This window comes from Polypterus senegalus, chromosome 13, assembly GCF_016835505.1.
Source record: "Polypterus senegalus isolate Bchr_013 chromosome 13, ASM1683550v1, whole genome shotgun sequence".
Classification (NCBI taxonomy): Eukaryota; Metazoa; Chordata; class Cladistia; order Polypteriformes; family Polypteridae; genus Polypterus; species Polypterus senegalus.
In genome coordinates, this window is record NC_053166.1 from 66,525,380 (window position 1) to 66,542,585 (window position 17,206).

Genomic DNA, 17,206 nt, shown 5'->3' on the forward strand with positions numbered 1-17,206 from the left:
GCTTGTTGGTAAAAACTGAACATTGGTCCTAAACTACTATAAATGGAAAAAATAAAAAGTAAGTGTTCAGTTAAAAAGGCAGGAATATATATGTACAATCCGAGCCAAAAAATGTTGCATTGGTGAGATAAGAACCACTTGAGCAATCAATGTAATACATTGCAAGGTTAACAGCACCATTAAGTATGCAGGCAATAAAGAGAACACCAATGTGATAAACAGTGTGCATAGGTGCTGTGGGAAACAGCCCGGACACAGACAGGCAGACATCGTTTGAATCGCCACACACGTTTATTTACAACTATTATTTACAATTATGCCACACATCCCAGCGCCTCATGCCAAACACCCTCAGTCCAGGCCTCTCTCAATACCTTTCTCTCTCTTGTTGACCACCTCCACTCCTCTCCTCGGAGCTCCGTCCTCTTTCACCCGACTCCAGCCATTGAATAGAGGGAGGTGGCCCCTCTTATACCCACCCGGATGTGCTCCAGGTGCCTCCCAATGAGCGACTGCTGGCACTCCCTGGTGTGGCTGAAGTGCCAGCTGTGCACCCAGAAGCACTCCGGGTGTCCCTGGTCATCTTCCCCCCAGCACTTCCAGGTGTGGTGGAAGTGCTGAGGGCCAGGGCTCCTCAGGCATCTGGATGCACCCTGGAGGTGGCCACTGGTCCCTATAGGGTTGAGCTTCTAAGCTCTGTTCCCGTGATCCACAAAGCCACCAGGGTGGTCACCCCCTCGTGGTCTGGAGGAGGTGTAAACCCTCCTCCGGTTCTTCTGGGCGTCCCGGCTGGGTACCACCCCCAGTCGCTTGCCACAGTGCTCAAAGTGGTCATGGCCAGATCAAAAGAAGAGGAAAAAATGAAGATTGACTGTGAGGTTTAATGAGGTTGGTAAGGCACTCTATCTGATTGAAACAAGTGTCATTCTTTTGCAGTTGGGCCTGGTATATCGTAGCACCTCTGTATATTATGTTGTAATTTTTTCTTTGGTTCTTTGATTGTGCATAATCTTGTCACAAAAAATAAATACATTGTAAACTTTAATACATCTGACTGGATATCATGCTATGTTTGAGGGTGGCCATGACTGTTCTCTGTAAAAATTTGTGGGAAACAGTATATCTAAAAAGTGATATATCATTTTAAACGTATAAACTTACCTTTTTCCTGATCAATTGAGAAAACTCCAAACCCAGTACCATCACTAATGAAATATTGCACTTCGCCATCTTTTCCAGAATCCTCATCGTGAGCTGTTAATGTGGTGACCGTAGTCCCAATAGGGCAGCCCTCCTCAACACTTCCTTTGAAGACAAACGAAGTGAAACGTGGGGCATTCAGATTCTCATTGATGTCTATTACTTCCACTTCAACAATGCAAGATGAAGACAGAGCTCTAGGCTTTCCATGATCAACGGCTCGTACAGTTAAATTATATTGACTCCTCTTCTCAAAGTCCAGTTCTCTTTCTAAGGTAAGAACACCAGTTGATGTGTCTAAATGAAATGTTCCATTTTCACTGTTCATCAAGTTGTAGTTAATTTGTCCCCCAAGACCTAGGTCTAAATCATAACCTTCTACCCACAAAATCATGGTTCCAACTGGAAAATCTTCAGGAACTTGTACCTTGTAGGGTGCAGAAAGAAATCTTGGAGGGTTGTCATTGACGTCCTCCACTGCTACTAAAATGTCTACAGTTGACATTAGTTGAGGCTCTAGTTTTGCCTGATCCCTAGCCTCAATTTTTAGTCTGTAATATGGATATTGCTCTCTGTCCAGTGGTTGAATTAGCCCAATTTCTCCAGTAAACTCATTAATAGTAAACGTTTCAGTAGGTGTTAAGAAAGAATACTTAACCCGTCCATTTTCTTCTAGGTCAGTGTCAGTCGCTGTTACTTTGAAAATAATCCTCCGTAACTCTGTGTCTTCAGCAACTGACAGGAAGTAAGCAGGCTGATCAAACTTTGGTTCATTGTCATTGACATCTATAATGTTAATTGCTAAGAACTTCCATGAAGTCTTCTGTGGTGTTCCCAAATCATAGACAGTAATATTAAGAATATAAAATCCTTTTGTTTCTCGGTCTAAGTGAGAGAACACTTTAAGTTCACCTGTCTCCATGTTAATCAGAAAACAGCCATCTTCATTTCCATCAGAGATTACATACACCAGCTTCCCATTAAAGCCAGTATCCTGGTCATGTGCCACAATGTGAAGAACAGTTGAATCGATGGGAGTGTTTTCTTTAACATCAATTGAACTGGGAAGATTTTTATCAAATTTGGGAGGATGGTAGTTTACAATATACACATCGGAGAAAGTTTCATCATCTGCTGACTGAATTTTGGGCTTAATTGATTGAATAAGCATATTAGTCAAATTTTTTAAAACCTGAGTCTCTTCACACTTCATTTTTTCACAAGCTTCTTCTGTGGTCGTGGAGACAGTAATGTTAATATCTGTTGGTAGAGCATAGTTTTCTCCATCTGTGGCAGTTATTTTCAGGCTATATGAGGTTATCACATCATCAGGCCTATTCTGAGGAATTTCCTTCTGCAGCATTAGCATGCCAGAGGTTGGATTCAGGTCAAAGAGTCCTTGTTCATTGCCTGATACTATCTCATATCTCACTTGTTGCAGCTCATCCCAGTCAACTGCTGACATGACGCCAATACATGTACCTTGAGGAAACCATTTAGGAATGGTTGCCTGGCATTTTATCCTTTCAAATTTCGGAATATTGTCATTTACATTATTCATAATAATTGTAGCAGTTGATTCCGTTACATGACTAAAGGGTGTTCCACTATCTGATGCCCAAATTCGAAGATGATACAAGCGTTGCATAAGTTCATAATCTAGTTCTTGAGAGGTGGAGACAATTCCTGAAAATGGATCGATTGAAAATGGTAATGGCCCTCTGTTCGCTATGGCATATGTCACAAATCCTTTGCTTCCTGAATCACTGTCTAATGCTGTTACCTGTAGAACTTTTGTTCCAATTGCTACATTTTCAAAAACCGTTTCTTGATAAGAGGTCTGGCTGAACTTTGGAGCATTGTCATTTTCATCAACAATATCAATTATAACATGGGCTTTGGCTTCCTTGTTAGTTGTTGTCACATCAAACTCAAAGTGAGACTTCTTTTCAAAATCCATTTGTACTGCTGTTGTGATTAGGCCACTTTTGAAGTGAATTAAAAAGTTTGTACTGTCGTGGTTTTTAGATATAGCATAACTGATGTTTGAATGATCTGAAATCACCTTAGTAAGAACAACAAAACTTTTCGGAGGGGAAAATTCACTCAGCATAACATGGTATACTTCCTTTTCAAATTTAACGTTGTTATCTTTTGGCACTGGTATGTACAAGTTCTTTATGGGTGAAAGTAAAGGGGGCCGGCTGTTATCTTTTGCCTGAAATGAAAGATTTAAGCCATTGGGATAATTTAGCCAATTAATACTTCTAATTGAAATCAACTTGTATTCCTGATTCTTAAAGTCGGAAGGGATGACTTTAAAATCAGCAAATTGATTACCAGCTACAATATCTACTGATTGAACCTTTTGTTCAGGGCCAGTAACAAACACAGTCATAATTGCATTAAGAAACTCCATTTTATTCTTAGCACTAGTGATGTCTATTGATGCAATTATTGGTGGTTTAGGGTCTACCTTTTCTACATTAATAGCTACCCTGGCTACATTTCCAAAGCCTTTTGTTCCTGAAATCTTCTTCATTCTGTCTTCAGCCAGTACATGAAATTCATATTTGGATGAAAGGGTATAGTTCAAGTATTTTGACAAAATTATTGTACCAGTGGAAGGATGCACCATAAAAGCCTGCAGTGTTTCTGGGAAGGAAAAATAGAATTCAGCGTTGCTTCCAAGATCAGCGTCAGTGGCACTCACTTTGACAAGGCTTGCTTTCAAAGGTGTGTCTTCCGACACTGTGACACTATAAGAAGCAGGGTAAAAAAGAGGCTTCAAGTCATTTGCATCGAGGACACGAATAATAACTTTAGTTCTTGCTTCGTAATCATAGGTCTTTTCGGTGCCTTGAATAGTCAGAGTGTATATGTCTCGCACCTCTCTGTTAAGCATTGCTGTGTTACTGCTTCGAGTCTTGATCCTCAGAAAGCTGAAATCTCCAACTGTATATTCCTCTGTTTTGAAAAGATTGCTTTCATCTCCAGAAAAGATCTTGTACTTAATAGTCCAAAGAGGATCTTTGATGTAAATTCCCATTTTCACATTGCAGTCTATGTATGTCTTTGGGATGGAATTTTCATAGATTGTGGCATTATAAAGGTGGTGGGTAAACTGGAACTGTGAGAAGCCCTTTTCTGGGCCCCTATTGCAGTGACAAAAGGGCAAAATCATTGCTATGACAGTCAAAAGAAGAACTGTCATTGGGATGCCCATTATGTCCTCATAAGAACTTCATTGATCTTCAGCTAGACCTAAAACAACAATAGAAAAATAAACATTTACGTCAATGAACAGCACCACAATTTCATTCAGACACATTCTGAAGCACTTTACATTAACTGTACTCTTAGATTACACAATGGCTCAGTGATAAGCCATCCACTTCCCACCAAGGCACATTATCCTGCTATCTTCACTTATTTGCTCCATGTTCTTTAGTTACCTTCCATATCCCAAAGATGTACTAATTACATGGATTGACAATTCTGAATTGTCCCAAATGAGAAAGTGTGGAAATTGTAGTGAGTGTGCCCTGTAATGAACTGGTACCGTATCCAGTGATGGTTCATTTTTATCATCCAATGCTTCCAGGATAGGCTCCTGAACTGAAAATGTGTGTTTGAGAAATGTGTAATGTAATATAATCCACACTTTTTTTCCCTATATGTTTTCTTGTTGTGAATAGTATGTTCATTACAATATAAGCATTTGAATATTTAATATACTATTGTTACTCAATCTACATTATTTTCTTAATTATTTTCATGCAGTTGCTGTTTCATTTTTATATCCAAAATAAGATTTTTAAAACTTACATTACATACATAACATTTTTAGACATGCTTAAATCAGTTAGAGTTGGGAGCATGGAGCCTGCGATGGAAGGATCAGGTAAAGGTAGGAATATGTGTTTGGAATATTGATGAATGGATGAAGACAATGTGTGGATAACATGGCTATCCCTGAGTTTAAAAGAAATGAAGGGCAATTTGAATGTTAATAGTAGCTCACAATGAACTAGAGTTGTGCTTGAAAGTTTGTGAACCCTTAATATTTTCAATATTCTGCATAAATATGACCTAAAACATCATCAGATTTTCACTCAAGTCCTAAAAGTAGATAAAGAGAAACCAGTTAAACAAATGAGACGAAAATATTATATTTGGTCATTTTTTAAGGAAAATGATCGAATATTACATATTTGTGAGTGGCAAAAGTATGTGAACCTTTGCTTTCCGTATCTGGTGTGACCCCCCTTTGCAGCAATAACTGCAACTAAACGTTTCCGGTAACTTTTGATCATTCCTGCACACTAGCTTGGAGGAATTTTAGCCCATTCCTCCGTACAGAACAGCTTCATCTTTGGGATGTTGGTGGGTTTCCTCACATTAACTGCTCGCTTCAGGTCCTACCACAACATTTCGATTGGATTAAGGTCAGGACTTTGACTTGGTCATTCCAAAACATTAACTTTATTCTTCTTTAACCACTCTTTGGTAGAATGACTTGTGTGCTTAGGGTCTTTGCTGCATGACCCACCTTCTCTTGAGATTCAGCTCATGGACAGATGTCCTGCCATTTTCCTTTAGAATTCTCTGATATAATTCAGAATTCATTGTTCCATCAATGAAGGCAAGCTGTCCTGGCCCAGATGCAGCAAAACAGGCCCAAACCATGATACTATCACCACTATGTTTTACAGATGGGATCAGGTTCTTATGCTGGAATGCAGTGTTTTCCTTTCTCCAAACATAACACTTTTCATTAATATGTACGCATCATCATGAACTCTGTTCAGATTTTTCTTAATTTTCAGTGTCATAAAATGTCCATTGAGATTCCCATATGCCTAGCATACATTGTATAGGTTGGGTATGTATTGCATATAAAACAGTGACATTTAGTTATATCACAGGTGATATCTTTCATAAGCAATGACTTGTCCCTGTCTGCATCATGCTCAAGCTGTCTACCCTGACCAGAAAATATGTTAACTTACAGCGATAATAGCACTCATCTATCTAAACACTTACTGCATGTCATCTGCTTGTTTCTAAAAGGTATGTCAGCACCAGTACCAACAAGTTACAACAGAGTCAGTAAATACAATGTTCAACAATTAAGACTTTCCAGCAGGCTCCAAAAAACATTTTAAACAAGTGTGAAAATTTTCATAAGAAGATACTGCATGAGGCGTTCAGCATTACTTGAGCTTTGAAAATGTTTAATTTTGTAAGAGTTTCCTAACTGTTTACTGAACTGCCATTTTAAGAAAATAATTCAGATGTGATTCATTGTTCTGTGCTGACTTTATTTAATTTGGCATATGGGGCCTTTAAAGTGTAATGTAACTGTAACTAAATGTATTCTTAGCTTTGGATGTGGCTTGTCTCCCACTTGGGACTGAATCCAAGCTCTAAGACTCTTAGTTGGACGGTGGACTGGATGCCCAAATGACCTACTATAAGTGGCTTTGCTAATGAAGATATTCTCTAACTCAAGTGGATAGTATTTTTGTCATAATGTGTTAATGGCGTCATCACTCATAACAGACTAAAATATACTGTTAACACTCTCCTTAAATTCATCATTTTCAAATCTGGAAAATATGCACACATTTGATGCCACTTTAGCCAAGATAGAGTTCACTTACACTACCTGCTGACTAAGGACACAAATAAAGCTATGTCGGATGAAGATTTATTGTCCACCACCTGGAATCAAACACCGGTGCTCATTCTTCTGGCTCTGCCTCATATTAAACAAACAAGCCATCTAACTATTTCACCCAGTCTTGTACAGCCCTGGCAGCTTGTAGGTCATTTGCTGTCATTGTACCACATGAGTGTTGCATGCGATTACAGTGTGTTTCCCATCACTTAGTATATCTAATGCATTTGCCTGTGAATAAAAGCATCTGCCAAGGAAGCAAATGTAAATGTTCTTCAAATCAGCATTCACATCCATAAATATGATGGCCTTAGTTTAATGGTAAGGCCTCTTCTAACATAAAAAAATGTTTATTCAAAAAACACAAATAATTCATTATCACAGAATGAACATCAATGCAATCTAATTCAAAGAAAATAAAATATATAAAAATATACAATTTATTACTTTTCGAATATGCTTCCTTTTCTTTTGCTAATGCCTAGTTGTTCTGCTTTTGTTTTCCTGAAATGTAAAGAATTTAAATGACCCAATTTAACTGAGAGGTAATAAATCATTAGCTATGGCCTCAAGGGAAAACACTCTTGCTTATCCACAATTAAATTTGCATACAGAGCTGTAATTCTGAATATAAGTAAAAAAAAAAAACAATTTAGAGAATTAAAATGTACCTGCATGTAATGGATATGGTTAAATAAAATATCCTCAGAAATGTAGATTTGTGTGTATTGGTCTTTCTTAGATCTCAAAGTTTAAAAGAGTTTTCCTTCAATGTGCAGGTGTTTCTTTCCTAATATTTATATTATTAAAAACCTAATTTCAGCATTTTCAAAATTCCAACAAAGTCCTATTAAGAAAGACAAAAAATAAAAAAAGTCTGAGTAGTGTAGGCCACCTTAATCTGTGGTGTTCATATAAAATGCATTGAGGAAGAAGTACATAATCGACAACAATTGTTCAGTTAATTATTTGAAATATTAAAATGTGTGCTTCAGTTTAAATGTTTAAAATCTAGATATTCTCAACTGTAATACACATTTGTCATTTTTCATCTGCTGAAAGAGGTCCATAAATTATCAAAAATCAAATTAGTAATTCTTATGAACAGAAAATAATATCACATTTGTAATCACTGACCTTGAAATAGTTATACCCCTTGTGCTTATGTTTAAAATTGATCATTTTTACCTTTCTGGGAGTGACTCATAGAGGTCTTGAAGAATTAAATATCAAAAATATCATATGAGTAAGCAGCAACTTAGAAATAGCCTCAAATGACACTCCACGTGCCTATATTACTGATCCTCATTTTTTTCAAAGCTATGTAAAAAGAAGTAACTTTGACCCATCATATCCCATTACGAGGTGGGCCCCTAGGTTCAGTTTAATTTGGCATGCACAACTTTACGTCCTTCTGATCATATCTACTAAAGACACCTAATGCTTTTTGCTTTATCATAAGGGTGCACTTTCCTGCACAAATTATGCTCCTAAAATTTGACTAAAATGTGCTTTTCTGGTCTAAAGGGGCAAAAGTAGGAGAGAACCCCAAAAAGATCGACATCTTACATAGCTAGACATCAAGATGCATTAAACAGTATATCATATGTGGGGGTCTGTCTTGTACCAGGGGCCGGACAAAAAACACTGAAGTGATTCTTATATACACAATTATGCTTCATTGAAGCTCTCTTTATCTTAACTCAAAACTAAACTCAATTTCTGATGATTTGTTCATTCTAAAATGAACTATAATGAAGGGTGTCGGATTTACTGTTAATTCTTTTATTGGGTGGCACAGTGGTGCAGTGGCTAGTGGTACTGTATCCATGTCCCGTTGCTTGCTTGCTGTCTGAGTGCAATCCACATATTCTCCCCTTATCTACATGAACTTTTTGCCCACATCTCTAAAGATGTTTGTGTTAACTTGCGAAACTAAATTGGGCCTTTGTAGGAAAGCAAGAGTAGGTGCTGCTATGGACTAGTGACATTCCCAAATGTAACTGTTGGCATAGGCTCTGGACTTCGCAGAGCCTGAATTAGATTATGCAGGTTTTAAAATGTTATGTTAAATTATTACCATTTGAAATTTTTAAAAATGTTCTATTAAGCATCATGGCACTGTCCATACACAATACATTGTACTATTATCCATAGTTTTGTGTAAATTCACATTTTTAATACTTTTAAAACATAAAATATATTTAATGAAAACACATTAACTGTAAAGCCCTTGAGCTTCATGTACCTGTATTGAGTTTCTTTTCAGCTCACTACCCCTTTGGCATTTGTACAGTACATTCTGTTTTTCTCCTCATGTCTTTTGTCTGGTTAGTGTAGTTTCCTGCTATTTCCACATATATTTACGTTAACTTGATTGGTCACTCCAAATAGGCTGTGTGTGAGTAACAGTGGGCATGTGCAAGAATGAGTGTACCATAGGATGGAAAACTGCACCATCAGGTTTTGTTTCCTGCCTTCAGTTCAGTCTTTGCCCTCTTTGAAACTCTGTAAATGACAAAGCAGTGTCAGAAAATGGTTGGTTCACACGTTAAACTTGTGGGTTGAACGGTTATTATTCTTGTAAACCATTGTTTACCATTGTTGGGTTCATTTTTTATTTTTTGGAGGCATTAGTTAGCAATGTCCAGGGCAGGGGCACCAATCAAATTTTTAGATGAAACATAGCCAGCTGTCTTCCCTTGTACAAGGGGGGAATCAGTGCAAAATGCTGCAGAGGTAGGTTCATTGCTGTGAATTTGTGTATCAGTCAAACACACAATAATATTTATCTTCATATATTAGATCATGCATGATCTGATATCATAATCACCAGCATATTTTAATTGCAAAAATATGCTGGTAATGGCTGAGTTCTTCTCTTCATTTTTTAATTTGATGTCTTAGTCACTTTGTAAAAACCCAACTGACAAATCAAATTTCTCACTTGAGACATTACATGTAAATTGAATTGTATGCTATTTCTTTTGTAATGTTCTGGATTATCTGTTGAGTCAAAAAAACTTTAGTTTCTTTCTTGTTCTAGCTAGCCTTTCTTGTCCTGCTATCATAGTTAACACATGTCCAGAAAACTGGGAATGCCCTAAGGTTCGCACTGGTGAAATATGTCCAAATGTTTTTAACCCTTGTTTACTTTAGAGTTTGGAAAAGTAGTCTAGACTTGCAAAAATCAGACATAATCAGATGGACTACATTATCAAATGAATTAATTCTTGCCCTGAACTGGAAACTAACAAGTTAATAATGGCAAAGTTAAACTTTGAGTTCCAGTGTCGTATTACAAGCTCATTTAGTATTATGATATCTAATCTATGGATTCTTTCCTGAAAACTCTCCTTTTCAGTACTGATATTCACTGCCTTATGATATCTATAATCCCTTACTAAAAGTCGATATTTGTTAAACTCACCTTATAGTTTAATATCCTACTTGGATTCCAGTATATTTATTGACTCATTCAATATAGAAGTATATCCATGTTATTGAATGTGTAGCCTGCTTCGGTATGTTGCATTACTTTGAAATGTATTTAAATCACATTGCTACAATTCCCTTTATAATAAGCAAATTATCAGTATGTGGTCATGCCACATGCACTTCAGAACAGGTCATCTACCTGAAGCTAAGCATGTTCAGGCCCGGCCAGCCCTTGAATTGGAGACTAACCAGGAAAAGTTAGGGTTGCTGCTAGAATAAGGTGTTGACAGGGATTAACCTGTGGTCTGAATGTGGATCCCAATGCCCCAGTGCAGTGACAAGGACACTGTGCTGTAAAAATGTCACCATCCTTCGAATGAGACATAAAACCAATGTCCTGAAACTCTGTGGTCATAAAAGATCCCTGGAGATCTTTCATAAAGGTAGGGTAGGCTAACCATGCCCTGGTCATTCTGGCCCCCTAATGATCCCATGTGACTAACTGGCTAACTGTCTCTCACCCCTTCACCACCTAACAGCTAATGTGTAGTGAGCATACTGTTGCATCATCCAGGTGGATGCTACATGCTAGTGGTGGCTGAAGTGACTCACCATTCACTATGAAAAGTGCTTTGAGTAGTGAGAAAAGTGCAATATAAATGTAAAGAATTATTATTATTAAACTTTTCAGTTAAGATAGCTTCCATGTGTCAATTCCCAAAGTGCTGTGGATACAAATGTCTTACACTTTTCTAGAAGAACTGGTTATGTTCAAATAAGTTAATACCCCTTGGTTTGGCGGAGGGAAAACATGAAACTCACATGTGAACAAGGAGTAATGTTCACATCCTATAGCTGACCAGGCCTAAAATATAAATTACATGAAAGTGTATTTTCATACTTACATACAAATCTTGGTAACACTTTAGTTTAGGTATTGCCATAATGCACCTCTTATGTAACAAGACCTTAGCAAAGACGTGTTTTGGTGTTAATAACACTTACAGAGAATCAGTAAAGTGATTATTCATTTGTGCAGTCTGAACTACTACAATAACTTCACTTTGGAATGACCAGAAGTGGCTTAAGTGAGACACATTTCTCTTTATATTGCATACTTCAGTATTAAGACCTTGAAATCCCTTATATTCATAAGTCATTTTCCCGGCGTATGAAAGGCTGTTAATATGTCACAGTGCACAGAGATGAATAGCCTATTTACTGATGGCTTATAAGTGTATTTAAGATTAAAAGAATCCTTTGGTAATGTCAAGTTACGTAGGACTAAATGATTAATTGATGTATTATTGCAGTACCTAAACTAAAGTGTAACCAATATCTTCAAAAATATATTCAAAATATTCTTGAAAATTGTTCCTCATGACACCTGAATGGGTGATACTAGTAAACAGTTAATAATAACCACCTACAGTTGGTGCCGTCATCTTCTGCTGTATTAAGTCTCATGCCATATGTTGCGTTTTGAAGGCATTTGTTGCCTCAGCATGAAGAATGACCCCTATACGTGTGACGCTCATTGCTCTGATTCACTTGGACAGGAAGGACAAGACTGCTACTTTGTTTACAGGGAGGTCAGATTGCCACAGCATAAGTTAAATAATCATTTCTTACTGTTGAGAAACATCACACTTGAACATGGCAAGGGAATAAATAGTGACTGAAATTAGAAAGCAGAGAACACATAAAAAGTACAAAGAAAGAACATGAAATGTAACCAGAGATGTAAAGCTAACTAAACAATTTAAACATATCATAAACAGACATTTAGAACATAAAAATAAACAGAGAAGAAAAGTATACAAGAATACGTTTAAAACATGAAAACACATATTAACAGGTGAAACAAAGTATGACAAAACAGAAGAAATTCAATACAAGACCACATCAATCGATTTTTATTTTATATTGACTTTTAGGGTAAGCATTATCTCCAAGCACTTTAAGGAGCAAAAATGTTTACAGTACAATAATGGTAAAAGAGCAGGGTTAAGCTAAACACTGCCAGCACGGTGCTGCTGGATTAAGGATATCTACTTCTTCAGCCTTAATAAGCCTATTTATATTTGTTAATTTAAAATTTAAAAACTGTGATAGAATAATGTTTATTTTATAGAAGTACGCTAGTGAAGGGGTGACACAATGGTTAGCACAACTACATTGCAGACCCAGCTTATTATATAGGCAGGTCTAACTCACACGACTGGCCATTGTTTCTGTGCAGTTTGCAAACTCTCCCTTTGTCTGCATTGTTTTTTCTCCAGATACTTAAGTTTTCCCTCTGCGTCACCAAACTCTTATGTGTTAGGTCATTTGGAACTTCTAAAATGGAGTTGTGTGAGTGTAAGCACTGATGTCTGGTAAGTAGATCATAGAGGTTTTTTTTCTGCCTTGTAGCCAATGCTGTTGGGATATGCACCAGCCCCTCACAACTGAATTCGATTAAACAGTTACAAGAAAGTCATGTTAAACTGTTTGGATCAGGGGTCTTATTTTATGATTTCATCTCTTTGATATGCATGAAAAAGCAGCTAAACATTATGTCATATTAAAGATTTCTGCTTTGCTCAATGAAATGGGCATGATTTGTCATTTTTCATGAAGTTATGTGATTGGAATTTACTGTTAATGGAGCACAATGTGAAAAATATTTAGAAGATGGATGGCTTAAAATATAAGGTGACTGCGTGTAGCTATGCAAGAATAAAACTTGAATAATGTTTCATAACTCGATAATTCCTCATTTAAAGTTAATAAAAGGCAGAACTTCTGATGCTTGCACATTTAACCATACACTTCCATCAATCAAACGTAATATAATGCAGCTATTTGTACATAATAAACATCCTAGACACGTGATTGCTAATACAATGCAAAGTATTTCTCTCATTTACTCACAAAACTACTGATAAGCAAACTTCCTGACCTTCACAAAGCTTTTCATGAAATATGTCAGAATATGCAGGAAGATTTATTGTTATAAGGAATCATGCAACATGCACATTGAAAACATGCCAAATAAAATTTTCAACAGTATAATATTAAACATGACACAGACAAGAATGCTTTGGACTGCAGTCACTTTCACACTAACTACAGATGACCATAGCTGGGGGTTCATGGACTTTGGCCCTTAGTCTCCCCTACATTGTCAGTGTTTGATGACCAAATCAAAAGTGTCAGTTAACAAATCAAATTGTTGTTCAGTTTGGAGTCAGTCTGAAGCCCTAATATGATATGCCTGCATGCTGCTTCATTAAAAAGACAAAGGTAGCTTGAAACACACTATATGAAACAATTCTCATTCTTATTTCATATCTGCATACTTATCTCTGCTGCTACTAAAGTTTCACAGTCAGAACATGGTAATAATGCGGAGTTATACCGGGGTAATGGATGTAATTACTCAGTAATTCCAGTTTACGTCTGCCATAATAATACTAAACTGCAGTTAGTTGAAGAGGACCTGTTGTGTCAGATAAGAAAAAAATGCACAGAGGCAAATGCAGAGAGTGCTGCACAAGTGAAGGTAATTCAGTACATTTTGTTCTAAGGCAGCATGTGAAGCTGTATGCACAACTCAATGCAGACTCATTAATGTGAGTTCCTGTGAAAGTATTTACCTGCAAATCTTTTTCAATGACTTTTAAGACTATTTATTGCACTTGAAATTATATAAGTGTGCTATAGCAAAGGAAGAGAATCAGTACGTTTTAATATTTATAATTTATTTTTTAAAAGTCTGCATAATTTTCATTTCATTTTTACTTTGTTCGAGTTTGGCTATTAGCCAAACACAAAGAATTGCCTGCTGAGTGTGTTAAAATTACATAATGTAACCCGACAAAGTCTGCAATATTCTAAGGAGATACTTTTATATAAAATAAATGTGACTACAGTAATGTTGTATTTAAACCAGCTGTGTAAGCCTGTGCTGTAAAAAGCCTGGGCACCTAAAAACTATTGAAATCGTCAGAAAAAAAATGAAATGCAGAGATGGCGGTTTCATTTTGTCTATCAGCGGCTAAGCGAGTTTGTCTCTGACCCGCTAACTTGGGGCTGCCTTGCCAGCTATTTGAGCCGCATTGACTTAGCCTAACACTTCCGGGTTGCCGGACAGACAGACACACACTCTTCCACGGGTAGACGTTTATATATAAAATACCTTTCAGCCTGCTTTGAAACAGGAATAAAAAATAATTTAAAAATAATTACATGTACAGAGTACAGTGAAATTTTTACTGGCATACGCTAAACAACCTGTAATATGCCTCCAATCCCCAGTGCTATGATTACAGAGTATAACTACCTTACTTTGAAACTTGTGTTGTGAGGATCTTCAGGTAAGGAAAACACATTTGTCATAGATGGCTAAAAAAATTGCATGAATAAATATGTAAAGAAATAACTAATAAAACACATTCATATGATGACCAAAACAGCAATTTAAACTCACAAATCATTTTAGTCTACTTTGTTCTTCCACTTTATCTAAAACAGTAATCTGCTATATAATAAAACACTAAGGTCTAGGTGGCCAGTCCCTCTGAGCAATCTGATTGGTTAGTTTGGCTTTGGGTGTGATTGGTCAGTTTGGCTTTGGTGACACGATCGAAAGAGGCAGTGTAAGTGTGAGTTGCACGAGGACGAGTAAAGGTATACGAGGCACACTGAGAGAGTCACCTTTAAAGATAGAAATGTATAAACCAGACAGAAATCCAGAAAGGCACTTTACAATGACATAATCAGATCGCGGTCAAGAGAGGGGGTACCAGTGAAGAAAGGTTCACCTACACGTGAATACAGAGGAAATGCGCTGAAGGTATGCATAGAACATGAGACAGATTAATTAAAAAAATATGTGCTAGTACTTGCCTTTGACAGGTACTGTGGCTAGTGAATTAAAAATTCTATAAAACAACGTTAATCCAGCCATTGAACAACCCATGAAACTTATAAATGATCACAATACAACAAAGACATGGCAGAGTAAACATGTGACTAAAATGTGAGTAGGTGCCCTGCTTGTATTTTTTAAGAAGTGAGTACTATATAATTTTCTAATTCAAGGTCCAGAACAAATAATTTATTGATTTTTATTCAAGTCAGTTTTGACATGTCATGCAGTGTTATTAGTAGACCTGCAGCCCTAAAACTCAAGTTAGATCAAAGAGACCTCACAGCTCTACAAACAGCTGCCAGACAGGCAATTTTCCTATTAATGCCAGGCTATTCAACATACTATATAATTTTTTTTTTAATCAGGAAAATATACGATATTGTCAAGGTTTACTGGGTTTGATTTTTAACTGTTTTTAACAGTGTTTTATTAAAAAGAACCATTTACTTTTAATGGCTTTCATAAATGTATAACTTTCAAGGTACTGTAAGCCATGATTATCTACTTATTCAGTGGCAAAACAGTACTAGAATTTGATTCCTCAACAGCATTGTTTAGAGTTTGAATTCAAGTGCTGTCTTTTGTATTTCTTTAAACAGCCCTTTACTAAATATTTTTAATTAATACCTTTCATGAATTTCAGCTTAAAATGCAGCCTTTGCAAAATATTACAAAATAAGCTTTCCCGTGCTTTTTCAGACACATTCAGACTCTTGTGAAATCAATGATGAATAATTTCATATCATTTCCACTATAGTGAATAAGAGCAAATACTCCAGAATCATAATTCTTCAATTTCCCTAAGTTCATTCACATACAGAATACAACAGACTAAAAAAAAAATCCAAATAAATGGTGTGATAGAATGCCAGGAACCCTGCCCTGCTAGGACACTTGGAGGAAGGAGGAACCGGGAGAGCGGCACTTTTCCCTGGGCACCCGGACGGCCCTTGATCCCTGGGGAACAGGAGGAAGTGCTGACAGTCCAAGGATGGTTTATGCCCGAAGTGCTTCTGGGTGCAAGGGCAGCACTTCCGCCACACTGGGGAGGGCTGCCGTAAGTCCATCATCAGGCACCTGGAGCACACCCGGGGCTGGATGAAAGGGGTCACCTTACTCCATTTGGAGAGCCGGAGTCGGGTGGAAGAAGGACGGAGCTTGTGTGGCAGGAGTGGAGGTGGCTGAGAGAACCAAGGACTGTGAACTGTAAATAGTATTTGTAAATATTTCTGTAAATAAACATGTGTGGGGTGGACACTGAACTGTCGTGTCTGTCTGTGGCCGAGCTATCATTTACAATTGGTAAATGTTAATTTCATGTATTTAAAATGAAAAATTTAGGAACACAATGTTACTGCTCCTAGATTTCATAACCTGCATGCCAAGAGATGAAGTTCCCAACTAAAAAGGTATGTTCTTATTAGAAAATCTACTTTATATGTTCTCAGTCAAAATAAACATGCGGGGGACTATCCATCCATCCATTTTCTAACCCGCTGAATCCAAATACAGTGTCACGGGGGTCTGCCTGAGCCAATCCCAGCCAACACAGGGCACAAGGCAGGAACCAATCCTGGGCAGGGTGCCAACCCACCGCAGGACACACACAAGGGCCAATTTAGAATCGGCAATCCACCTAACCTGCATGTCTTTGGATTGTGGGAGGAAACCCACGCAGACACGGGGAGAACATGCAAACTCCACGCAGGGAGGACACGGGAAGCGAACCCGAGTCTCCTAACTGCGAGGCAGCAGCGCTACCACTGCGCCACCGTGCCGCCCACTTGTGGGGGACTAAGACAAAATATTTATACACAAATCATGCTAATAGTTTTGTTTTCCAAACTATTTGAAAATTGGCATTGACTGTTTTTATCAATGTAAATGAATCCTGCTGGCTCCCAACTGGATGTGTTCTGTACAAATACACATCAGGTCAAAGGCTAAATTGTACTTTGATTATATAA

The 17,206-nt window shown here is 37.3% G+C and overlaps 1 protein-coding gene across 2 annotated transcripts in view; it reads right to left on the reverse strand.

Annotated features, from left to right (window-relative positions):
• The window catches only part of fat2 (FAT atypical cadherin 2), a 183,669-nt gene that overhangs the window by 154,352 nt on the left and 12,111 nt on the right, over positions 1-17,206 (reverse strand). For both annotated transcript variants that reach the window (XM_039773858.1, XM_039773859.1), the window contains exon 2: positions 1,162-4,464. In XM_039773858.1, coding sequence (XP_039629792.1) covers positions 1,162-4,426 — 3,265 coding nt within the window. In that variant the 5' untranslated portion in view covers positions 4,427-4,464. The remainder of the gene's footprint in view (positions 1-1,161; positions 4,465-17,206) is intronic.